The sequence below is a fragment of the Littorina saxatilis genome, linkage group LG1 (genome assembly GCF_037325665.1).
Source record: "Littorina saxatilis isolate snail1 linkage group LG1, US_GU_Lsax_2.0, whole genome shotgun sequence".
Classification (NCBI taxonomy): Eukaryota; Metazoa; Mollusca; class Gastropoda; order Littorinimorpha; family Littorinidae; genus Littorina; species Littorina saxatilis.
Window position 1 is genome coordinate 22,471,889 of NC_090245.1, and position 27,094 is coordinate 22,498,982.

Below are 27,094 nucleotides of genomic sequence, written 5' to 3' on the forward strand. Positions count from 1 at the left end.
AAACAGTCCTGTTGTTGCTGCTAGTATGAGTCGGCAAACTACACGTGTTAGGGTGGTACTGCATGAATCTTCGAATGTGTAGTTGCAAGGGGGGCGTGGCAGCACTGATAACAATGGATGGCTGGAGCCTAATCCTTTTGGAAATGTTCATAGGTGTACAGTTGGGACTTTGTTGTGAAAATGTGACTTATATTCAACATGGATTACCTAGACATCATTTGGTGAGTGTCAGTGTCACAGTTTTGTTTCATTTGAGTCAGGATGCTGTGAGTGAATGCGGGATTTGCTTGTTTTTTTCTTTGTACTGTCTCCTTATTTCTGTGTAGAATTTTAACAATATTTCAGCTAATTCATAGGTTTTACACCTTGTTTGGTTATAAAATTATTTATAATACTTTCTGTTAAAAATTAACTTTTAAAAAAGCAGTGGAAAAGAAAACACACCAAAAAAAAACTTTAAAAAACACAAATTATCCCCCTTTCACCCCCCCTTTGCTAAAACAAATCGCGTGACAAACTTATAAATAGCACGACTAAACTGGGCATCCATTTTTTAATTTGTACACAAAATTTGGTGGTGATTGGACTTAATTCAAGCTTGCTAGACAGATTTCTTTACAGTTACTGTTTTTTGGGAAGTTTCTTGGTGGCAAGCTTGGGCAGGCAGGACGTTAACGCCGTGGCAATGCTAGTCACAATAGTGTTAAGATTATGTAAAGAGATTCGTGTGAATGCATTATTTCTCTTCAAAAGGGTGTTTTGAATACATTTTATAATTCATGCATTGCTGTTTTTCAATTGCTTCGTGTGTCTGTGAGTGAGTGAGTACACCTTCATGAGCATTTGATTTTGTTGCTGTGAACAGTCAGTACAGAAAAAAATCACAGATTCAGTTCAGTGGGTTTTCAGCTTTCAGTTAAACACACACACACAAACGCACACGCACACACACACACATTTAAGGCTGATTGGATAAAATATGTCCACTCTCAATTGCAGTTACTCTCCTCATACTTTAGGGGCAGTTATAGTTTTGGTGATCACTTAATTATTTTAGGCTGCGTCTGGGATGATGCTAAACAATTTCTGCTTTGTCTAACGTCAGAAACAAACAATCTGTAAACGGAGTGTACTGTTCTTTGATTTAAAAGCAATATGAATTAATATTTCTTATGTTGGAGTTGTAATTTCTGAGCGTCGGCAGTATATCAGTTGCGGTTCGTGACCACAGGCGGCAGGTATTGTTCACTGCACCAACACTATCATAATAATAGTTGTTATTATGATAGTGTTGGTGCAGTGAACGATACCTACCGCCCGTGGTGTGACCATAATTATAAGAGCTCTGTCTTGTTGTGAACGAACAAAGTCGCATACGTCAATGGATCTGCTCTGAAATGACTTGGTTAGCCAGATTAGGAAACTGCTCTCAAACGTATAACGTTCTTACAGCTTCACAGAAATGTCGTCTGCATGAGACTTCCCAATTCAAGGGGAGTAAGTCTGCCCATTCTTCCGTTCAGGAAGTTGTCGGTTGCCAGGCAGCTGAGATCGGGGGCTGCTGCTGTGTCTAGCTTTGTTGAAGTTTTAGCTCAAGTTTGTAAGGTTGCAGCTTAACCATGGCGAAGGAGTCACAGCCTGATGATCTATTCCAGCCCCTGCTGGCAAGGATACAACAGGTAAAATTAGTAATTAATGAGTGACGAGTTTATGGTGGCGATTTAAACATGTCGGCATCTGAATTCACCTCGCCCGTAGATCGATGGTAATAGGTTTCTTTTGCTTTCTTTCTGCCTGTATTTTTTGTTATTACTTTGTCCGTGTCATTTTCCAAGTCGCAGAAAGTGCTTTAAGTTTTTTTGTTCAATGCTCCAGTACCACATGCCCCTCTCTCTCTCTCTCTCTCTCTCTCTCTCTCTCTCTCTCTCTCTCTCTCTCTCTCTCTCTCTCTCTCTCTCTCTCTCTCTCTCTCTCTCTCTCTCTATCTCTCTCTCTCTCTCTCTCTCTCTCTCTCTCTCTCGCCTCTCCTATCCTGTCCCCTCTCCCTGTCCCAGTATTTCTCTTTCTACCCCCTGTCTGTCTGTCTGTCTCCATCTCTGTCTATCTTTGTCTCTGTCTGTCTATCTTTGTCTCTGTCTGTCTGTCTCTCTCTCTCTCTCTCTCTCTCTCTCTCTCTCTCTCTCTCTCTCTCTCTCTCTCTCTCTCTCTCTCACAAACACATATTTCTCTGTTATATAATTTTCAAGCATTGCTAAAGAATCACATGCATCTTAAAATGTCTTATTGGTTGCTTGACATGTTAATTATGGTAAATATGTCATTTCTACTATAGTTAAACTTATCTTTTATTTCTTCTTGTTTGTTACCCCTCAATGGGCGAGGGCCGGATAAAAAAAAAGCATGTATACATTGCTTATTCTGTCACCCTAGTAAAATAAATTTTAATTCAATTCTCTCTCTCTCTCTCTCTCTCTCTCTCTCTCTCTCTCTCTCTCTCTCTCTCTCTCTCTCTCTCTCTCTCTCTCTCTCTATCTATCTCTCTCTCTCTCTCTCTCTCTCTCTCTCTCTCTCTCTCTCTCTCTCTCTCTCTCTCTCTCTCTCTCTCTCTCTCTCTCTCGTCTGGCTATGGTTTCTTTCTTTCCATTATCTCTCATTTAGCAAATTCACATTTGAATGCATTTTGTAGACCTTTTTGCTGGTATCAATACCAAAACTTGTTTTTGAAATTGGTGTATCAGCTGTGGCAGTTATTTTTCCCCCACACATTTCAAAACTGCAAAGGAGGTGTGTTTGCATTGATGGTTCAAGCACAATTCTAGTCATACCCTCATCAGCTTTCTCTTCAAGTACAGTACGTGTTAGTGTTACACAAGCTCTCACTTTATAAAAGATAAATACAAAATCTCTGGCCCATTTTTGCCTTTCTGTGTGTGTGTGAGTGTGTGTATGCATGTGCGCGTGTGTGTGTGTGTGTGTGTGTGTGTGTGTGTGTGTGTGTGATTGTGTGTGTGAGTGTTTCTACCCCTACTCTCTGTCTGTCTGTCTGAGAAGGAGTGTGTCTTAAAATACAGTTTTACTCTGCAGATTGACCATACACCTCCACCCCACATCCTTCTGCATTTGAGAATTCTGTTTCATTAATTTATATTTTAATCATTGTGCATGTGCATCTATTTTTTACATAAATGTGATGACTTTATTACTTTTTCTGTAAATAAATCCCTCGTAGTTTATTATTTTATGAAAGATGTTGTTGCTCTACAGGAGACAGATTCACCAGACAAAAAGCTACAGCTCCTGTATTCATCTAGGGGCTACTTTGATGCACCACAGGCAAGTACTTTGGGCGATTAAAAGCTTACAATGTTGAAAGAAAGTCTCGTGAACAAAAAAAAGCATGTAGCTGTAGAAAAAATGTGTAAATGAATTTGAAAAAATTGCTTACATAACAACCCGCATAACAAGAGGGTCAAATACATTTTTAGATATTACTTGTGTTTATTTGGTTTTATATGCTCTGTCATACTTAAACAAGTCGGAAATTGAATAGAGCATATCTAGCATGTGTTTAGACTACTTATCACAGGTGTACTTGTTTCTGCAGGCATCAGAAATCCTGCACGCACTGAGCCGACCTGAAGACAAGATAAAAGCCATCAAAATGCTGGAAGCGGTAAGCTGTGATTACGTATATATCTGTGCTTCTGTTCATGTTACATGTAACAGTGTGCATGTGCATGTGCGTGTGTGTGTGTGTGTGTGTGTGTGTGTGTGTGTGTGTGTGTGTGTGTGTGTGTGTGTGCATGTGTGTGTGTGCATGTGTGTGTTTGGAGGAGGGAGGGGGGCTGTGAATAAGTCTATGTAGACTGATATTGTGACTGGAACATAACTGAAAGAAGGCATTAATGTCTTTGCAGAACTTAGTTGGGTTTGTATTTTGTTTGACCTCATTTGAATGTTGATGTTGGAAACTGTTTAAAGTATACTCAGCTAAATTTTTATGCAATTCATATATTTTTTGTCTGAGAAGTGATTTATCTACCAGATGTACATCTTCTTTTGTAAATGTTGTAAGATTCAGCTTTTCATCAAAATATACATATCTCTTTACAGCGCCTGTGCCGGATGAACTGTAGAGATGCTCGTCTCGTACTGACCGCTTTCAATATCCAGAATGATCGCCTTGTTGCTCTGGACAGTGTAAAGAGGTAAACTTTATATTGAAACACACATGCATGCATGCTTTCACACCCACATAATTTTACACACACACATACACCTCTGTCTTGACACTGATCAACAACAAAATATGGCAATGAATCAGGGCAGAATAGTTGAGGAAAGGGTCAAAAAGGCTGGGGTTGGAAAGTGGAAAATCAGATGGGATCTGTAGTGATATCTGCATGCTCACTAGTCATGGTTATCCATACTGCCTGGCCACACAGCCAGCCTCAGTTGTATCCTTGCCTTCTGCAGCAGTCTGCATTCAGCTATCACAGTGAACAGTCTCTTGCTTCAGTACTCTCTACTTTGTGCTTGTGTTTACCTTACCTTTTAGTCTTATATTCAATACAGTGTAATCATTACTATACACGCCTTCACAGTGTTGTCTATGTGTGTGAGTGTCATACTACACATACATCATATCATTACAGGATCGACTGTAGGTTCTGAAATAGTAGAGGTTTAGGAGAAGAACAGATTGAGAAAGAACTAATTAAGGAGGCGCACTTTGTGGAAATTTGTGTACATTTTTCAAAGCTGACTATCACTGGTGTTATATATAAATTCACCTTCTTGAAATTGTGCATACTAATGTAAATAGATGTACCTAAGATGAGCTTTTATGTAAAGTTTAAGCAAAATATTTTAAAAGAATGTTCAATGTCTTTGTTCCTTGGGAGACATACAGCAGAAGTGACGCTGATGGGGTCTATGTCGACCAAAAGAGTGGGATTCCCTGTAGGTGGAGTTCCTGTAGGGGGATTCCCTGTAGACAGGGAATCCCACAGGGTGGAGTTTTTCAATAAAACTTGCAAACCATACTCGAATTTCTAAGAAATATCAAAAAAGATCGAAAAACATCAAATTCTACCGATGTCGCTAAGCATCACGTGACTTTCAGCGATATCAGCGAAACGCTACAGGAACTATATACACACTGTGGTATTCTCTGTATACAGGAAATCCACCTACAGGAAATCCACCTACAGGGCATCCCACTCTTTTGGTCGACATAGACCCCATCAGCAGAAGTGACAACACTTTAATGTGATGCCATTATTTATATTATTACGTCAGATAAGTCACTTTGGAAGAGAGGGCCAAGAACAAACATCTTGGTTTAGGCCACAAAAAAAAATAGGTCTGTTTACGGTAACATAGGCCCAAAAAATAGGGTCGGTAGGTCGGGATTTTTTTTTTTTTTTTTTTTTTTTTTTTTTTTCCCAAAAAACCGTATTTTTACGTTATTTTGCCAAAAAAAACAAAGATTTTTTTTTTTTTTTTTTTTTTTCCCAAATGCCAAAAAAACGTCTAGGGTCGCGCGAAAAAACTAGGGTCGGTCGGGTTACCGTAAACAGACCTATTTTTTTTTTTTGCCTTATGTATTTGGTGCGGTTTCTCATGAAGAGGGTTTGTTTCATGTTGTATTGGCAGAGTGTTGACTGATTACCAAACAGTGGTGGGAGAAGAGTACCTCCTCATGACGTTCCCTTTTGAGTGCGACAAGAGGGCTGCTCTCAACATCATCCGAACAGTAAGAAAAGTCGTTCGTTTATGTATTCTTTGTTATTTTTTTCTGTGTGCATGTGTTTTTTTTACATTCATTCTAAGTTTTCTCCATTCTCAAGTGGTTTTTTTTTTTTTTTTTTAGTTTTGACTTTTGAATTTGTTGCTATGAAGACTTATTATTAGTTCAGTGCAAAATAAAAAGTGAAGATTGCCTTTTTTTTCTTCTCATAAATCTTCTGTAGGGTGTCATTGACAGATACTTTATAACACTTACTCTCTTGACAGGTGAGGTCAGATGTGGCAGACAAGATTGGGGCTGGCGGTCACCAAGGTTACGCAGCAATGGGAGGACTGTTCTCACAGGCCAGACCCCTTCTCCCACACATGTACGGCAGTCTGCAGGAACAGGCTCTTCACATGCCGGTCAGTCAACCTAACACACACACACATGCATGCATACAGACATGCAAGCACACACGCACACACGCACATGCTCACACGCATACACACATACACACATACTACACGCACACACACATGCTCACACACACACGCACGCACATTCACATACACATACATGCACACACACACACACACACACGCAAGCACACACACACACACACACACACGCGCAAGCACACACACACACATGCACGCAAGCACACACACACACATGCACACACACAAACACACACATACACACACATGCATGCACACAAGTACGCACGCATGCAAGCACACACACACACACACACACAACACAACACAGCACAGCACAGCACAGCACAACACAACTCATCAGAACACAACACAATACAAAGAGCCAGTGCAAATGGGTGATGTGTTTACTGCATTTGTCATTTTTTGCCTGGAGTAATTAACATTCTGCATTGAAGATTTTGTCTTGGAAGACTGTGTCTTTCCTGCAATATCACACATCATCTTTGGTAGTCTGGCTGTTTTCATTAACCGCAATCCATATGCATTCTATTTTGTGTCAAGCACGGTTACTTCCCTTTAGCCAGTTGACTCAAAATTCGTGTATGTTAAACTTGTTGTCACATATGCATGTCAGTCACATAATCGATCATTATAATATTAAAAGAACGGGTGAGCGGCCGTCTCATGAAGTACATGTATGCATTTTAATGGCTTTAAGGTGCGTGTGGGGGGGGGGGGGGGGGGGGTCAGAAGAACATGTGTGCAAAGGAAGTAAAGTGTGTGTGGGCGCGATTGTGTCACACATGCATTAATTTATAGAAAAGTTAGGTAATATGTTGCTATTTGAGAACCATAACAGGTTAAATGATACCAATAGTGTTTTCAAATGTCTGATTGTGTTTTCAACTGTTGACACAGGGCCACGGTAAGATCGAAGTCCCCCCCACCGCTAAACCTAGTGTTGTACCTTCCATCTACACGGGTCACCCTTCTTACGCCTACCCTGTCGATAAATCCTACATTGAGGATCGCGGCTACCCAGGCACTGTTGGCTTTCCTGCCAAAGTAGTTGGACCATCCCACTACCCTGGGGGAGCCCCCTCGTTGGGAAACCACGGCGGAGCCCCAGCCCCTACTGGGTTCCCCCGTCTGGATTCCAGAGGCTTTGCGTATTAGGCAGTTTTCTTAATATCTTGTCTCGCGTTGTTGATAGCAGCCCCATCCCCAACAGACTTGTCTTGCCCAGGCTTCCATTGGGCTCCCACACCTTGATCAGTTCTTGAGTTTTTGTGTGTATTAGACTTTTTTTGTATGCTGTGGGGTGTGGTGTCGCTGTTAATACATGTTAGCAGCCCCCATCCCCACGGCCTTACCTTGCCTCAGGTCCAAAAGTTCTGTCATTTTGTTGTTACTTGGTATCCAACATTCTCACCACTGGAACTAGAACTTGATGTGAAAAAGTTTATGTACAGGGCGTCGGGCTGTTTTTTGACTCACATGCGAAGCAAAAGTGAGTCTATGTACTCACCCGAGTTGTCCGTCCGTCCGTCCCCCCCGTCCGTCCGGAAAACTTTAACGTTGGATATTTCTTGGACACTATTCAGTCTATCAGTACCAAATTTGCCAAGATGGTGTATGATGACAAGGCCCCAAAAAACATACATAGCATCTTGACCTTGCTTCAAGGTCAAGGTCGCAGGGGCCATAAATGTTGTCTAAAAAACAGCTATTTTTCACATTTTTCCTATTTTCTCTGAAGTTTTTGAGATTCAATACCTCACCTATATATGATATATAGGGCAAAGTAAGCCCCATCTTTTGATACCAGTTTGGTTTACCTTGCTTTAAGGTCAAGGTCACAGGAGCTCTTCAAAGTTGGATTGTATACATATTTTGAAGTGACCTTGACCCTGAACTATGGAAGATAACTGTTTCAAACTTAAAAATTATGTGGGGCACATGTTATGCTTTCATCATGAGACACATTTGGTCACATATGATCAAGGTCAAGGTCACTTTGACCCTTATGAAATGTGACCAAAATAAGGTAGTGAACCACTAAAAGTGACCATATCTCATGGTAGAAAGAGCCAATAAGCACCATTGTACTTCCTATGTCTTGAATTAACAGCTTTGTGTTGCATGACCTTGGATGACCTTGACCTTGGGTCAAGGTCACATGTATTTTGGTAGGAAAAATGTGTAAAGCAGTTCTTAGTGTATGATGTCATTGCTAGGTTTAGTTATTTGAAGGTCAAGGTCATGTAAAGGTCAAGGTCAAGCATGTGAGTCGTATGGGCTTTGCCCTTCTTGTTTGTGTGTTAGTGTCGCTTTTGTACCTGCAGGCAAAGCTACTGTGTCCTGCCTGCCCCCCCTCCCCCCCATCCCGTGTGAACCTGTGCTCTCTCTATCTTGTTTGTGTGTGTGTTGTTTTGTCACATGAACATGTCTGTAGCAAGATCCCTCATTGCTTACTTCCTCTGACGTGACCCCAATAGAGCATACAACAAGTATTGTCACTGTGCTGATTGAATTCACTTTTAACCAGAAGCCATGCAATCTGTTCAGTGCCACGTCAAATCTTGTTTGAATTGAATACTGGTAAGAATTTTTCTTTATCAATTTGATTGTTGGAATCATGGAACAAGTCGCGTAAGGCGAAATTACTACATTTCGTCAAGCTGTGGAACTCACAGAATGAAACTGAACGTAGTCCGCCGCTAGTGCAAAAGGCAGTGAAAGTGACGAGCCTGTTTGGCGCGGCAGCAGTTGCGCTGTGCTTCATAGCACGCTTCAAGTTACTGTACCTCTCTTCGTTTTAACTTTCTGAGCATGTTTTTAATCCAAACATATCATATCTATATGTTTTTTTAATCAGGAACCGACAAGGAATAAGATGAAATAGTTTTTGAATCGATTTCGGAAATTTAATTTTGATCATAATTTTTATATTTTTAATTTTCAGAGCTTGTTTTTAATCCAAATATAACATATGTATATGTTTTTGGAATCAGAAAATGACGAGGAATAAGATGAAATTGTTTTTGGATCGTTTAATAAAAAAATAATTTTAATTACAAGTTTCCGATTTTTAATGACCAAACTCACTCATTAGTTTTTAAGCCACCAAGCTGAAATGCAATACCGAAGTCCGGGCTTCGTCGAACATTACTTGACCAAAATTTCAACCAATTTGGTTAAAAAATGAGGGCGTGACAGTGCCGCCTCAACTTTCACGAAAAGCCGGATATGACGTCATCAAAGACATTTATCAAAAAAATGAAAAAAATGTATGGGGATATCATACCCAGGAACTCTCATGTCAAATTTCATAAAGATCGGTCCAGTAGTTTGGTCTGAATCGCTCTACACGCACGCACGCACACACACACACACACACACATACACCACGACCCTCGTCTCGATTCCCCCCTCTATGTTAAAACATTTAGTCATAACTTGACTAAATGTAAAAACAAGATGATTGTTTAAGTGACCATAGGAGTACCGCAATAAAAAGGATAAGTTTGTCTCAAATTTGTACTGAGGAGAATGATAATCTCTTCATAAAATTTACAAAACTATTTTAATTTTTACTGTACATACAGTTTTGTGTACATATCTGTACATTTATAGTTTTTTTACTCTATCTTGTACAGTAAACTTATCTTTTCCAAGGGCTTTTTATTCATCAATTTACTCTCTCCTTTTGAACAATCTTTTTCAAAATTATGTTGTTTTTTTAACCAAATCAGCATTTTGCAGCAGTCTCTACTAATCGGATGTGAAGCATTACTATGTATCCATACATTATGTCTAGTGTGCCTTTTGAAAAGCACTGAGATATCTACTATCTGTATGTTTTATTTGTTTTAATGGAGAAGTTTTTTCAGACACCTTATAAAGCATTTGAATGGCTCCGTCATTTGTGAATGGAGTGTTACCAATTGTGCTGACTGACCGGTTACTACATTGGATCATGTTCGTTCAGAGCAGCATTACTTGTCTCACACTGAAGAATAAGAAATTGTGAACAAAGCCTTGCAAATTTGTGTTTGTGTGTGTGAGTGTGTGTATCATTTTCATGCACCACAGGCTAGGGTTGCCTCCAGTATTGATACTAATGAACGAGAGAGAGAGAGAGAGAGAGAGAGAGAGAGAGAGAGAGAGAGAGAGAGAGAGAGAGAGAGAGAGAGAGAGAGAGAGAGAGAGAGAGAGAGAGAGAGAGAGAGAGAGAGAGAGAGAGAGAGAGAGAGAGAGAGAGAGAGAGAGAGAGAGAGAGAGAGAGAGAGAGAGAGAGAGAGAGAGAGAGAGAGAGAGAGAGAGAGAGAGAGAGAGAGAGAGAGAGAGAGAGAGAGAGAGAGAGAGAGAGAGAGAGAGAGAGAGAGAGAGATGGGTGGGACTGAAAAATGTCATGAATCCTAAAAGGGGGGTCTGGAGGCCGCCAAAGAAAGAAAAAAAAGAGAAGAAAAAAAAAGAGGCAATAATCGAATACGGATTTTCGGCATATACCGGAAGAATCCCACCCATGGAGAGAGAGAGATAAAGAAAGAGAGAGAGGGATGACTTCAAACTTAAGAAATCTGTAAGTAACACTTAAGTATAACACGAGCAGATACCAACCAGAAAAGCATGTACAAAATAATGTAAACAAATGTCGTTTTATTTGTTTGTTTATTTTACTAAAAGACTCACATTTGACGTCAGCATCCACAAAAACTTACTACATCAGCTACATCCTTCAGGATTCTCTCTCACACAGCTGCAAGCCTTCAGCATATTTACCTCAACCTGACATATTTTTACACACACTTTTCTTACAGCACAAAGACACATCATCCAAATCAGGGCTGCAGCAGAACATCCTTAATTAATCTACTGTAAATGTAAACACAAAGGCAGATAAAAACCTGTATTAAACACACAGATGGAAACAGGCCAGTACTAATATCCTAAATTAATTAGTGTTGTCATAACTGTACAACCAAATCTAAATAAAACATCTGTGTGATAAATGAATACACAATACAGTATCTCAGTATTATAAAAAGTTGTAGTACAATGCCTGAATTCAAATTATATCAAGTATTATCACCTAGTTCTCCAGTTCTCAACAAAAAAATTCTGTAAAACTGAAAGCAAGTTAACGTCATTCTGTTTATTATAAAAGTCAAAAATGAATTTAAGAAATAAATGCAAAAATTGCCAAATACAATGTCATGCAGCATTACATGAATATGCAATCAACTAAAATGGGAAGAAAGTGTAAACTAATTTTTAGCAGTTCCATAAATGTTGTTCCAAGTCTTTACCTCTACATACTGCCTCAGTAACATTTGAGACAAACAAAAGACAACAACAAAAAGCCCAAAACAAAAAGTCGTGATTAAGAATGCATCACTTTGACCAAATATTGGATGTTTGACCAAATATTGAATGTCATACCATAATCAGGTTGAGGTAATCTGCAGCCACATAAAGTACTATAGTATATGGTTTTCACCTCAAAATCACTGGGGAAAAAAACACCGGAAGGAAAAATGTAAACACAGCGAGTTCTTGTATAGTCCACTTACTTGTCACTTAAAAATTGCCACTGCTAAAACACATCCTCAAAAGATTAAAATCACAAACACATAGTAAATGTATCCAATCCACAAGTGTGCACTGAAAAACCCAAACTTTCCTGCCAGTTCAAATTAATGTCACAATCCACCTACTCTCAATCAATACGACAGCGCTGAAAATAAACTGATGATAATGACTATCATTCTGCTTAAAACAACATCGTTTCCGAATCTTTGATCACGTCTGGCAGTGTTATTGCACAACTCACATTAAACATTATTTGCAAAACACAAGCGATTGATTAATCATGGTGCATGCTTCACAGAGATCTCAAAATGTGTCACACGGTAACAATTAGGCACCCCCCGTGGGTTAGGGAGAAGAATTTACCCGATGCTCCCCAGCATGTCGTAAGAGGCGACTAACGGATTCTGTTTCTCCTTTTACCCTTGTTAAGTGTTTCTTGTATAGAATATAGTCAATGTTTGTAAAGATTTTAGTCAAGCAGTATGTAAGAAATGTTAAGTCCTTTGTACTGGAAACTTGCATTTTCCCAGTAAGGTCATATATTGTACTACGTTGCAAGCCCCTGGAGCAATTTTTTGATTAGTGCTTTTGTTAACAAGAAACAATTAACAAGTGGCTCTATCCCATGCCCCCCCCCCCCCCCCCCCCCCTTTCTCCGTCGCGATATAACCTTGAACAGTTGAAAACGACGTTAAACACCAAATAAAGAAAGAAAAAACAATTAGGCATCAGTTTATTTTGTTACTTCTTCCCTGTGTTCAGCAAGTGTTTTTGTCAGTCATGTATGTAATAAAGGGTTGTCATATCAGCAATTCCCGTCAACTGAGATGTTATAGGATGTGGTTTTTAACTTTATCACAGCAGTTGAAAAATACTCTTGTTCGAGGAACACCGTTTTATCAGTACGATACATGTACCGGCACACTGTACACTATAGTTTTACCAGTACATGCCTCGGAGTTACAGGAATCCATTAGCTCTGGAACAATGAGGTAATAAACTATTCTGCGGTATATCACAGATGGAACTGCCTTTCACATACATGTGCTATATGCGTAGTTCTCTTTGTGCTTCACTATTTTGTTTCAGAATTCTGACTTGCGGTTCATGTTCACGATACATGTGAACTATAATTAAGTGTATGATGCCACTATCTCAAGTTGGGGATAAATATTAGGACAGAACTACGTGCTTCTTTCTCACACATCTGTTTTCCTCAAACATTGAATATCAACAGATTGCAAAACATATCAACACTGGATCAAATACTCTACACATTACACACAAGTACACAAAACTTCATCAAATTCTCATCAAATCACAATAATGTCTAGTGTCTTCACTCTTATCCTATGGCAAAAGTGTTTTTTGACTATATGAACAACATTTCATCAACATAGCATGATATTCATGCAAATATCATTGAGAATCCTTTGACACAAAGGAAAGATATTTTGGTTTGCTTCATCAAGCAAGGAATGGGTTCTTGTGAATTGCCAATTTCATTTTAAATAATAAAAATAATATTTTTAGTAATGGACAAATAAAGACAAAATGCAGCAAAATCAATCATTCAAAGCCATTTAGAGGTAAGTCAACGGTCTATCTATGAGAAAGAGAGAGAGGACTTTTATGGTGAGGTGTAGCCCTACAGTTGTTGCATGTTTTAGTGTCCATTTCTATCTCTCTATGATCGAGTTGCAAAGTGTGCACAGTATGTGTACATATCAGAAGTTTATGCATCAGAAGAAAGGAACGTGTTTGTCCCTGTGGACACAGGTGTTTTAACACCTGAATTCAACAATACCTAGTGATATTGTAAAGCGCATAGTGCTTTTAGTTATGCGCTATAGAAATCTCCTTAATAAATAAATAAATAAATTCATGTACACACACTAAAAAAAACCTGTGTATGCAAATAACAGAACATCAGCCTTCAGTAACTCCCTTCCCCTTTAATTTGTGTATGGTTATACAAGTAGACACTGCCTGCTTAATTGCTGAGAATTTAGGATTAAGGATCTGACCAGAAGAAGAAAAAAAATTAGAAGAGAAAGCTCTTATGGAACCTAGATATGCCTGACAAAAAACAACAACAACTCCAAATTCAATAGTTGTAACCATGCAGTCAGTCTGTTGAGGTAAACTTGTTCACACTATTCATAGAAAGAAAGAAGCAGCCAATGTGTTGAAGTTCACAACTACAACATTGTGACAGCTGGGCAGAACAAATAAAAAACTCGATAGTGATGGGTAAAAGTCTCAGCAATTAAGCAGGCAGTGTCTACTGGTATAACCATTAAAAAAAACACCAAGGAAGGTCAGCTTATAGATGTAGAACTATTGTTCAAGACAAAAGCAACTGTCTCTCCTTCTTCCTCTCCTATATCTTTTAAACCCAAATTCTGAATGGCTTATTACTTCTCTCTGTTATAATTTATATTCAACTTTGATTGTTTTCTTAAAGTTCAAGTAGCCACATCCCTGTCAATATGCAAGAAATGTCTGAAAGCAAGGTAGTTGCACAACATAAACTTTGTTGGAAATATTTACTATTAACCATTACATCAAAACATCTCGCTCGCTCTCTCTCTCTCTCTCACACCTCTCTCTCTCTCTCTCACATACACACACACACTTGCAACCTGAAACGCTTCCTTTCACAAAATCCAATTCAGGTATGACAATGAAACATTTGTGCTTGTAAATCCGCAACAGTCACTGAGCAGTATGAAGCAAGGCACTGCCATACTTTGGCATGAAAGTCTTTGGAATATGCAGGAATCGTCTGCAAGCACACTGTCAACAACACAACATTCAAGCATTTTTGTGTATCAAGGGAGAGAACTGGACTCCCATGCTGACACCTTTTAGCAGGGAACCCTTTTGATCATTTTTTGTTTTTGCATAAAACAAGAACACTGTTCACCTCATGTAGTCAGCATACTTTTGGCTGAATGAACATTTCGACACTGTGATTCTTGCATTTTTCAAGCACTGTTTTTAAGCAAACAGGGTAATCTTCACTCAGCACAAAGAAGGAAAATCTAAGTGCATCACATGCACAAAACAATGTTGCATTAGATGATGGCGCACACACCCTTTCATCCAAGAAATTATACCCGGAAAGGGGTACATTTCATCCAAAATCATTCGTTCAATTCTACCAGACGCCCAATATCCTCCATGCCAAATGACTGTGTGCCCAAGGCAAAACTGGGCACGTGTGTGAACAGAACATCCCAGTTTCTATGCTATACCGTACTGACCAGATGATAAGTACCTCAGCTATTATAAATAGGTATCTAAGTGCGAGTCATCGAGATCAAGGTCATCGTCTGTGTCATTGTGGTGCACATGATCATCGTCAGCTTTGTTAGAGGTCATCTCCTCAGGGTCCTGGATGTCGTCACAATCTGACGGCTCACTGGTGTCCAGCCAGCTCTGGACGCGGGTCACAAGCCTCTCCTGATAGTCTGCCTCGTCGGCGATGACCTCGGCCTCAATGCCTCGCTGGGAGCACATCTCCTCCATCTGAATGGGCTGGAAGTGTTTCGGGGAGTTGGAGGGACGCAGGCGCACGGACGCGCTGGAGGGCTGCGGGGCTTGCACCACCTCCGCCAGACAGCTGTGGTGGGACGGGGGTAAGTAGTTGTGAGAGGATGACTGCAGGTACGTTGAGGCCTTCTCCCCGCACCGCATGTCGTGCGACTCGGGGGAGGTGAGGGGGGGATCCTCGCTGCTCTGTGAAGCCCAGGGGGCAGGCAGACTGCCCTGGGGGGAGGACCAGGGAGGGGGCAGGGGGTCATGGCCCGAGTCCACTTTTTCCTGGCTGGTGGTGGGACTAGAATCCTCGGCAGGGGCGGCATGATCGGGGGACGGGGGGAATATGTCAAACACTGGCCTGTGACTGGAGCTAGGGGCGGGCGCTCCTATAGTGTTTTGCGGGGACACGTACGGTGACCCTGACTCGGTGAGGTGGTTGTAGGCCAGGTTGTCTGCCCATGACGGGGCCTGGGACATGAGGGGGTGGTCATCGTCCGGCATGCTCAGTGACACCGACGACCTGATGGGGGGGAGCCGAGTGGTTCTCTTCCATGGTAACACTCGCTGGGCCTCTGTCTCCTCTGACTGCACAGACGTGGCTCCACCCTCGTCAGAGTCCGACATGCCCGAGTCTGAAAACAACAACATCCAGTCAGCCTTTATCATCATGGCCTTCTCTCTCTCTTTCTCTGTCTGTCTGTCTGTCTCTCTCTCTCTCTGTCTCTAGGTCTGTCCGTCTGTTTGTCTCCGTCTCTCTCTTTCCATTTTATGGATCAATTCGTCATTTACAGCTCTGGGTAAACTAAACCGTCTCAATGAAAAAGACTTTTGCACCACGGACATTATGCATCAAACTTATGCACAACCTAAAAGTCATGAAAGTTTCCTTTGCTCATTCTTAGTACAAGTCATTTGAACATAAAAATCTGTTGTCTGTCAAATTAGTGTTACCAGTAGTAACTTCCTGAATTTTAACTGTGTTTTGACAAGAGAAAATAGTGTCTGCATTGGATCATGACAAGAAAACAACAACAGCGGAACCCCCCTTTTAAGACCCCCAAATTTAAGACTCACTCCTAGATCCTTTTTAAGACCTGGTATTCTCAGACTTTCTGTTCATGACCTCTGTAAAATTACCCCCATTTTAAGACTCCCTCATTTTAAAGACCCGATTTTCTCAGATTTTTGGAGGTCTTAAAAGGGGGGTTCCACTGTACAGTCATCCACACTAACTACTTTACACCAATAAATCATTTGTCAAAATTTTGTCTGTAGGTGTTCAAAAAGGTAAAACCATTGACGACAGTGATTCTGTTCAAAGCCAAATACGCACCATGTGAACCGTGCGGACGCTCTACAGCACCTGCACCCAGCGTAAACTTCACTTTCTCCTCCTCTGCCTCCTCCTCTTTCTTCTCTCCCTCCTCCTCTTTATTCTCTCCCTCCTCCTCTTTATTCTCTTCCTCCTCCTTCTCTTCCTTTGCTTTGGATAATGGATCCTCTGCAAAAATAAGTGTTTGTTTCTCATTACAAGCAAATTCACATTCTCGTTACTAGTAGATGTTTCAAAGCTAGTGCCACGTTTATACACACAACAGATTTTGATTTTTACAGTAACTGTGTCTCCTTCCTAAACTTCTTTTGAATTCAGTATACTAAGCTTGGATAAGGCATCTCATCACCACAACACAAAACTAAACACGGAGTACTGGATTCACTTTCGCTTAGCTGAAGCATAGTAATCAAAATCAATAACCAGGACCAACTGCAAGAAACCTGCATCCTGAATAACCTTGACTGAACACAACACCAAGCTCCACTGAATTATCACTGCATTTGAGAATAAAGCAAGCTAACATTCAACAACAAAATAAAACAAGCAGCAGGATATACCTGCAGCAGATATTTCAGTATTGCGGCCAATGTTCCAGACCCGACCACATTCTCTCTCTCTGATTCCAAAATAATGAGAAAAATCATTCTGAATAATGACATGCGTGAAACCTACCTTTAGGGGGTACTTTGGTTTCATCGGCAGTGACAGCTGTGTCCGAGGAGGTGAGGACGTGCACCTTAGTGGGTGACACATCGTCATAGTGATCGTACTGCTCCTGCATTGAGATGTCGATGAGACGTCTCAGGTGCTGGTGCATCTCATGGTGAGACAGCTCAGGTCTCTTCTCATGTTCATCCAGCGTGTGCTTCTTTTCAACCACAAACTGCACACAAAAATTCAAGTATGCTTAGTCCTTCTCATGAACGGGCGCCCTTGGGCCATAGCAAACCTGTCTGTACATTGCAGGTGGCCGGTCACGGGAGGGGTGACCCCCCCTCCCCCATACATTCACACAGAGATCCACAAACAAACTGTTTGAGTCTATGCTACCCACTATTTGGGGGGGAGGGGGCAAATATAGAAGGAAAACACCCCGTGCCGATTTTCTGTCCGTGCATGTCAGGTGGCCGCTCACGCTGGAATAAGAATAAATGTTGTGCTTACTGTTCTGCGAGGTCTGAACATGGCATCTTCCAGCATGTGATGCATACGACTGTCATCGTAATCTTTCTTTGAGTATACAGCCTCCACGGAATGAATGTCAGTGACAGTGGGCGGAGGGGAGTAGTACACATCAGTACTGCTGAAAATGTTAAAAAAAAATAGAAAAAAGGTATCAGTATAAGACATGTATTTCTCCGTCTTCTATACAGGCAAAAGCCATTTTACATGTATGTACAAGCAAAAGACAGAAACATTAATACCATTATAGATCTGTGTTTAAGCTTCACACTTGTCTTGCTTCTACATGCACAGCAACAAACAGAGAGACAGACAGGCTAACAGAAAGTTAAAGACAGACAGACATTACGTCACAGACAGGCAGAGAGAGAAAGACAAGACAGATAAACAGACAGAAAGTCACAGACAGGCAGAGAGAGAAAGACAGACAGATAAACAGACAGAAAATCACACAGGCAGAGAGAGAAAGACAGACAGATAAACAAACAGAAAATCACACAGGCAGAGAGAGAAAGACAGACAGATAAACAGACAGAAAATCACACAGGCAGAGAGAGAAAGACAGGCAGATAAACAAACAGAAAATCACACAGGCAGAGAGAGAAAGACAGACAGATAAACAGACAGAAAATCACACAGGCAGAGAGAGAAAGACAAGACAGATAAACAAACAGAAAATCACACAGGCAGAGAGAGAAAGACAGGCAGATAAACAGACAGAAAATCACACAGGCAGAGAGAGAAAGACAGGCAGATAAACAGACAGAAAATCACACAGGCAGAGAGAGAAAGACAGGCAGATAAACAGACAGAAAATCACCCAGGCAGAGAGAGAAAGACAGACAGATAAACAGACAGAAAATCACACAGGCAGAGAGAGAAAGACAGGCAGATAAACAGACAGAACATCACACAGGCAGAGAAAGACAGACAGATAAACAGACAGAAAGTCACAGACAGGCAGAGAGAGAAAGACAGATAGATAAACAGACAGAAAATCACACAGGCAGAGAGAGAAAGACAGGCAGATAAACAGACAGAAAATCACACAGGCAGAGAGAGAAAGACAGACAGATAAACAGACAGAAAGTCACAGACAGGCAGAGAGAGAAAGACAGACAGATAAACAGACAGAAAGTCACAGACAGGCAGAGAGAGAAAGACAGACAGATAAACAGACAGAAAGTCACAGACAGGCAGAGAGAGAAAGACAGACAGAAAGTCACAGATGTACAACCAGAAAGACAGAAAGTCACAGACAAGCAGACAGACAGACAGACACAGACAAATGGCTGGACATACAAAAAGTCACAGATGTACAAACAAGAAGACAGAGAGTCAAAGATAAGTAGACAGGCAGGCATAGACAGACGGACAAACAGATAAACACACTTTCACACTCAATTACAAACACACACATACACCACACAAAAACCTAGCCACACGCTCAAAGTATAACTTACTCAGAGAGGGATGCAGATGATTTTCGAGCACCCAGACCATTGGGCAGTTTGGAATCAGGGACGACAAGAGGACCGAGGAATGTGCCGTGCGAGGTGATATGGTTCATGGCATCGCGCACGTTCAGTCTGGAAAACACGGCCAGGATGGATGTCTCACGCGTCTGGGGCTTGTTCCTAAGCAACAGAGGCTTGACCAACTTGGTGTTGAAGTGTTCAAACCTGCAACACAGCATCAAGAAAATCAGTAAAGTCTCAAGCCAAGTCAACTAAACTGTATTATCTTCATGCAGAATTTCAGTAAAGTCTCAAGCCAAATCAAATAAAGTCACTTACCTCTCATGCAGTATTTCAGTAAAGTCTCAAGCCAAATCAAATAAAGTCACTTATCTCTCATGCAGAAAATCAGTGAAGTCTTAAGCCAAGTCATAGAAACTGTATTATCTCTGTGCAGGATTTCAGTAAAGTCTCAAGCCAAATCAAATAAATAGAGAATACTACATGGCTTGCTGTGTCGTACCAGATTTACACGAGTTGTTTTTTAAATATTGAACTGCGAGCAAAAGCGAGCTGTTCACTATTTGAAAAAGCAACGAAATGTCCGTTTTTCAAAGTTTTTTTAAAAAATGTTTCTACTTTTAGTTTCTTTGTTCCTTCCTTTTATCTTTTTGTGGGGTTAGAGGGGGGCAGGGCATGGGGGGTAGGGGTTGGAGTGGAGGTTGAAATGGAGGTTGAGGGTGGAGGAGGTGTTCGCTGTTTGGAAGGTAGGTTAGTTGATTGCGAGACTGGCTGTTCAGGTTGTTTTTTTATGTAAAATCGGTAAATTGGTATTACGGTAACTTTTCTTTAAAAAAAAAAAAGACCCCCAAAAAAGACACTGACAACATATGAAGTTGAAATTTTATTATACCAAAATTAATCTGTATTCATGAGAACAGTACACAATGTTCTATGATATATAGATCTACAGTTTCACTTCCTCCTGACATTGTGAAATATGAACTTAGAACACACCAAAGCATTTTAGCTGTAAACAGGATCCAGGATATGGCAAAAAGAATATTACTGAGAAAAGTACAATTCCTTCTTTCATATTTTCCCCCCTTAAAAATAACAAACACAATAACAAACACTTGATTGTTCATTAAAAGAATTACTTAAACAGCCTACTAAGAAGAACATCGTTTTCCAAGATATTTAAAACCAATTAAATTATTCACAAAAACTGACCATAAAACACATATGATGACAGAAAAATACAGCTGACAGTAATTTCATCAAACTCTATCAACAGTGAGAAACAAATTAGCAAGTATCTGATTATATGATAAACAGTCCTGCTTACCTGTTTTTAATAGAGTTGTGACTAGTTCTTCCAATGATGTCCTCCATACCAGCCATCAAATGATCAATCAACTGCACAGCAAAATGTCACACACACTTGATACAAGTTGTCACTTCACACAAGTCACACACCTTTTTATTTGACAAAGCAACAGCTTAAAAAGCTGAGGGCAACAGCACTGAAGTTTTCACAGTCCCAAAATCAAAGAAATGTCACGAAGATACACTAATGCGTTCAAGTCCGACACAGCTGACAAATTTGTTCCACGTGAAGATACATAAGGCTGCCTACATTATCAAGCCAACAGCTGACTGTTGATGTTGGCTCTACTGGGGGTGACTGAGCTGTGTGGGAAACTCAGCCTGGCTTTATATAGACCCATTTAGTCATTCACTCCTACGGGTCACGGCTGTGAATCTCCCATAAGTCTCTGTTTCTAATTCTGGCGACAACAAGACAGGAGCTAGTGTTGGGTGTGCGGTGAAGTGTTACAGTTTCAGCCACATTTAGACTGTGAAAGTAATATATGATAGCTTTTATTTTCCCTCGGGCTAGCTGAGTGAACTTGAGCCTGAATGATGTATAACACTTCAGGCATCACTGTTATAAATTATATATATATCTTTCACAGTCAGGTCAAGTGGTGTAACTTCTTGTCATGAATCATGACTAGCATAATAACATTATGCCTTCACCTCCTTCAGTGTGCTTCACACATATCTCACATACACCCTTCAGGCAGTCAACCCAAACAGGACTAATCGTGTCCTCTTGCCTGCCACAAGGATCTTCCATTCTTCACCATTAATATCTCAGACACCTTTCAGGTAGTCAACTCTCATCATCTTGTTTTTTCCAGTCTTGCATTGTCTTAATCTCAAGGAGCTTGTGCAACTGGGCTTATTTTTGTTGACCTACTTTCAAGACGGACAGACAAGGCCTGTTTATAGTTTAGTGACCTCAAGGATCAGGGAACTGCAGATTTACAGGATGAGTTCTTGTCACTGTCAAGCAGGGAACAGTGTCCTTTTCATCCGGATCATAAAAATGTAACAGCTCTTGATGATGACTGCCATAAATGTTGACTGAATTGTTATAGTTTTCCTCCGTGTGAATGTGAAATGACTTTCTCTCTCTCTCCCTCCCCCCCCCCCCCCTCTCTAAGAAAACTCTCTCTCTCTCACACACACACACACACACACACACACACACACACACACACACACACACACACACACACACACACACACACACACACACACAGAAAGACAGACACACACACACACACACGAACACACACACACACACACTCACTGGGTGGCATGACTGTCGCTGCGCATTCTCCCCAGAGACAACAGGCAAAATTTCCTCTAGGAATTTTCTCATGGACAATCAGCATAAGAACAATTTAAAAAACATATAAAAAAGGTTCAAATGCTGCACTTTTCCATTTACTGCAATAATGCTACAATGTACTTTGCTTTCCTTTGCAACACATTTCATTGTGAATCCTTGTACATATGTTCACAGAAAAAAACTTTTGAAATAAATCAAAGCAAACACAATGAATCACAAGTATACACACACATTGCTGTATTTAAAGTCATATTTTGTCTGTTATTAAGCACAGACCAGACAGCAAAAGGCAGCATCATGTGTTCATACAAATAATAGATTCAGTCACACTCATACGCACTCACACTTAAAGGTAAGTAGATATGTCCACCAAGTTCAAACTCAAAGTTTAACAGACAAGATTATTCAAGAATGCAATTCCGGGCATTCCTTTGTATTACCTTTGTAATCTTACACAGCACTGATAAAGCCTGGTTAGTCAGTACAAAGAGTCCTAGTTTCTGACCAATTCATGGTTATTATGCTTTACAGTAAAACCTGCATCTAGCGGACCCTTATTTCGGCGGACACCTTTGCATAACGGACAATTCAAGTGAGGACGGATGTATTTTACTCTCAAAAACACCTTAAAAGAGCGAACACCTCAAAGGCGCGGACGCGGACACCCTTTTTTGGTCCCGATTGGGTTCGTTACTTGTCAACAACGGACAAACCCTTGAAGCAGACAGCTAAGTCAGCTTTTAGCAGACGCTGGTCCGCCATCTTGGTTCTGCAAATACAATCTCGCTGGCGATGTGAACGCGCGAGAAGCTTATTTTGTAAGCCAATGACAGCACTTGAAAGAAGTTGATTTTTGTATGGTGCACGCTCATTGGTCGATGCCGTGAACTCACAAACATTTCGGGTTTCTACTTTCTGTACTGTGATGCATCTTCGTCTCATCCTTCGTCTCCGTCCCATCATGCCAAAACGAAAAAAATTGACTTTAGAAGAGAGAGTCGATGTCATAAAGACCGTTCGAAAAGATGCTGATGAGCTGAATTGCGGAAAAAATCAAATTTCCAACATAAAAGCTGATCGAACACAAATTCTCAGTCAGTGGGTGCCAGATCGACACCGATTGCATCTCTCTCTCTCTCTCTCTCTCTCTCTCTCTCTCTCTCTCTCTCTCTCTCTCTCTCTCTCTCTCTCTCTCTCTCTCTCTCTCTCTCTCTCTCTCTCTCTCTCTCTCTCTCTCTCTCTCTCTCTCTCTCTCTCTCTCTCTCTCTCTCTCTCTCTCTCTCTCTCTCTCTCTCTCTCTCTCTCTCTCTCTCTCTCTCTCTCTCTCTCTCTCTCTCTCTCTCTCTCTCTCTCTCTCTCTCTCTCTCTCTCTCTCTCTCTCTCTCTCTCTCTCTCTCTCTCTCTCTCTCTCTCTCTCTCTCTCTCTCTCTCTCTCTCTCTCTCTCTCTCTCTCTCTCTCTCTCTCTCTCTCTCTCTCTCTCTCTCTGAACAAAAAAAACAAAACAAAAAAACTTGCGGGCTTCAAAACTTTCAGTTTTAATCATCACTGTGGCAAAATTTTTTTTGGCGCATTCATATTCATAAGAAAGGACACCTTGCTACAAAGGACAGTGGCAAGGCTCCCCAAGAGCGTCCTTTGCTCGCAGGTTTTACTGTAGTATGATACAAGTGTAACCGAGTGCCGAAACACCACAATCACCTTTGAAGGTGAAGTCCAATCAAACAGGATTGAGAATTTTAGAGCGTATTTCTAAGCCCTATAAAAACTGTTATGCATTCGCAAAGGAATCCATGAACATACAGAGAGACAAAAGCCGCCAGACCCCATCACAAACAGAACTCTACAGTCCACAGGTGTTGCCTTGCGAGCTATAAATAGCTCGCAACTTCTAAGGCGAACAACTCTGCAGAGTCTGCTGCGAAGGGCGACGGTAGTCTCCCCGTCACACAAGTACACATGTTATCCAATTTATTCAAAAATGTCCTTGAAACAGAGACAAATAGTTGAAGGCACGATCTCTCAAGTGTAGTCAGGTTTTATATGGGGTAAGAATACCCCTCCACTTGGACAGATATAAAAAAATCAACATCCTGATGACTTCTTGTGTGAAAGGATTTTGGTATGAATTAATTTCACAGATTGACACTGGTGTCATTCAAGAAATTCGTTCATAAAACCAATTCCCACTGTGCACAGGAAGCAGTCAGGCTGTTGGTGTTTGGTATGTGTCCAAGTGGAGCGATGGTCTGATCCCATGTCACAGCCTGGACACATTTCTTTCTTTATTTGGTGTTTAACGTCATTTTCAACCACGAAGGTTATATCGCGACGGGGAAAGGGGGGAGATGGGATAGAGCCACTTGTCAATTGTTTCTTGTTCACAAAAGCACTAATCAAAAATTTGCTCCAGGGGCTTGCAACGTAGTACAATATATTACCTTACTGGAAGAATGCAAGTTTCCAGTACAAAGGACTTAACATTTCTTACATACTGCTTGACTAAAATCTTTACAAAAATTGACTATATTCTATACAAGAAACACTTAACAAGGGTAAAAGGAGAAACAGAATCCGTTAGTCGCCTCTTACGACATGCTGGGGAGCATCGGGTAAATTCTTCCCCCTAACCCGCGGGGGGGTGGCCAGATTTAAGATGGTGAGTGGAATCATTCAGTAGAGATTTACACAGGAAGGTCTGTGCCTTTAACAGCAAATCGTGCTCTTATCTGAACGGATAGCACGATCAGTGAGTATACTGCCCCCGTTTTAACATTTCTGCTACTGTTGGAAGATTGCGTACCAGTTACGACAGATACCAGACACAGATATCTCTGTCACGATTCTCTAAAAGAATGCGAGGAATAGCAGGAATCTGACAAAAAATGTTGTTCACTTTTCTACTTATTCCATAGAAACAGCACCAAATATAACCAAAGTTTGGGCATATTTCATCATTTGAACCTAAGCAGCAACACACAGCTTACTGGTTTGATATGCTCTGAACCTGCCTTTCTCCTTACAGTACTAACATCACAAGAAGCATGCTAAAGGAGGACTTCATGGGTTTCAATGGAACTAGGCCCTTACTCAAGAAGACTGCTTACAACACGGAGAAGCACAAGAGATACAGTGGAACCCCCCTTTTAATAAGACCCCCACATTTAAGACTTCCCCCCTTTTAAGACCCTGTTTTTTCAGACTTGTTCGTAACCTCTGTAAATTTACTCCCTTTTAAGATCTGATTTTTCAGATTTGTGGAGGTCTTAAATGGGGGGTTCCACTGTACAAACATCACAAGCATGCTAAAGGAAGACTTTATGAGCTTCAATGGAACTAGGCCCTTCTTCAAGAAGACGGCTTACAACACAGAGAAATACAAGAGATATTAGAGACAGACGGAGGAGGAGACATATCGAAATGGAGAAGCAGAGGAAACATTGTAAGTATGAGAAGAAGACAGTAAATCTCTGATGAACAGACAATAAACAACTCTAGGTCAACTCAAGGCCAGCAGTGGGAAGAGAAAGGAAGAGTAGAGGAAGGGGGGAAAGCGGAGGGGGGAGGTGAAGGGAGAGAGCAAAGCATGTTAGAAAAGTGACTAAAGAAAAACAAGAGGCGAACGGAAGCCTTCAAGGCTCACGTAAGAAATCGACAAACAGTAACACAAACTCAATCACTCCATCACACATACACACACACAGTACACACACACACACACACACACACACACACACACAGAAAGAGCATAGGTGAAACTGTGCAAGAAAGCGAGACACTAGATCTAGATCTGTCTGTCTGCATGTAGCCTACTTACATGGACACGACTGCCAAATAGTCTCGGCCCGCTCAAAATAACAATCACCGAGACTTTCAGTAATTCCATCGCGTGACGTCTAACCCTCGTACGTCATAATGTGACGTCAATGTAATATGACGTCTTCAAATGTTAAAGTTTCTACCACAGACATACATACATACATACATACGCACGCACGCACGCACAGACAGACAAAGTTTACCAACGCATAGGCTACACTTACGTGAGCCAACAACAAAGGTTCAAGCAAGAATGAGTAGGTCAGAAAACATAAGGTGAATGCACTATCTCGGAGGAGGGAGGTGAAGGAAGACAGGAAAGGCAAAAAGAAGGGCAAAAACAAAGTAAGCTAGAAAAGTACCAGAGACTAAAGAAAAACAACAACGGTTCAAGCAAGAATAACCAGGTCAGAAGCATAAGGTGAATGCACTTTCTGTTACATGTAAAGGTGCAAGCTGTAGCACTGTGGAACAGTCGTCTGACTCACCCGTTCGTTCAGCATTTCACTCATAGTAGGATTCTTCTCCTCTGCTCTCTTCACTTTCAGTGCATTCACAACAGGCTTAATGGTAATTCCCTGCCAACAGTCAAAACTTGTTTTCAATGCATGATTCAAGAAAGAACAATTTTATTGGTAAACTTAAGGAAGTATTTGTAAAACAAAGAAATTGTTCTTATCCACATGTCTTGCCTTTGTGCTCTATTGTGTTGTTTGGAAAAAGATGTACCACACATAATATTTCATTTTGATAAAACAAATTCTGGGACAAAGACAGTAAGATCGGCATGTGCACTATCTGAGGATTTGTACTTTTCTAAGCAATCTTCTTTTTGCCTATATCCTGGATCCTGTTTACAGCTACTGCTGGTGATGTTTTAAGATCATACCTTACAATATCATGAAGAAGTGAAACTATCGGTCTATATATCATAGAAAATTTTGTACTTTTGCTCATGAATACAGATTATTTTTGCATGCAAAAACAAAGTATGAATTAACCCATAGCAAAATGAGCAAACAAAACTTGATAACTTGAAAGCTTACCTGAATAAAAACTGTGAAGAAGACGACAATGATGGTAGTGGTGACGAACATGTTTTTCTCCTGCACCAGCTTTTCGTCGATGAGCAGGGAGAGACAGAAAGCAATGCCACCACGCAAACCGCCATAAGACATGATGAACTGGTCGATGCCGCTCAGCCGGATCACTCGTCTCCGATTGGTCAGGAAAGAAAGGCACACGATTCCTGCAATGCAGAAAAATGATAATTTGAAACCATC

General features: G+C 40.9%; 2 protein-coding genes across 2 annotated transcripts in view; one reads left to right on the top strand and one right to left on the bottom strand.

Moving 5' to 3' along the window:
* Positions 1-1,513: 1,513 nt before the first annotated feature.
* On the top strand, positions 1,514-10,222 carry LOC138964831 (uncharacterized). Its single transcript, XM_070336879.1, has 7 exons — positions 1,514-1,679; positions 3,265-3,333; positions 3,605-3,673; positions 4,114-4,208; positions 5,659-5,758; positions 6,019-6,156; positions 7,093-10,222. The coding sequence occupies exons 1-7, from the start codon at positions 1,620-1,622 to the stop codon at positions 7,348-7,350; spliced, it is 789 nt and encodes a 262-aa protein (XP_070192980.1). The 5' UTR covers positions 1,514-1,619; the 3' UTR covers positions 7,351-10,222.
* A 609-nt stretch (positions 10,223-10,831) lies between these two features.
* LOC138964841 (sodium/hydrogen exchanger 3-like) overlaps positions 10,832-27,094 on the bottom strand; it is a 37,670-nt gene continuing 21,407 nt past the window's right edge. The window contains exons 6-13 of the mRNA XM_070336891.1: positions 26,858-27,060; positions 26,300-26,389; positions 20,639-20,709; positions 19,297-19,515; positions 17,816-17,954; positions 17,324-17,534; positions 16,649-16,816; positions 10,832-15,947 (exon numbers count right to left, since the gene is read on the bottom strand). Coding sequence (XP_070192992.1) covers positions 15,061-15,947; positions 16,649-16,816; positions 17,324-17,534; positions 17,816-17,954; positions 19,297-19,515; positions 20,639-20,709; positions 26,300-26,389; positions 26,858-27,060 — 1,988 coding nt within the window. The 3' untranslated portion in view covers positions 10,832-15,060. The remainder of the gene's footprint in view (positions 15,948-16,648; positions 16,817-17,323; positions 17,535-17,815; positions 17,955-19,296; positions 19,516-20,638; positions 20,710-26,299; positions 26,390-26,857; positions 27,061-27,094) is intronic.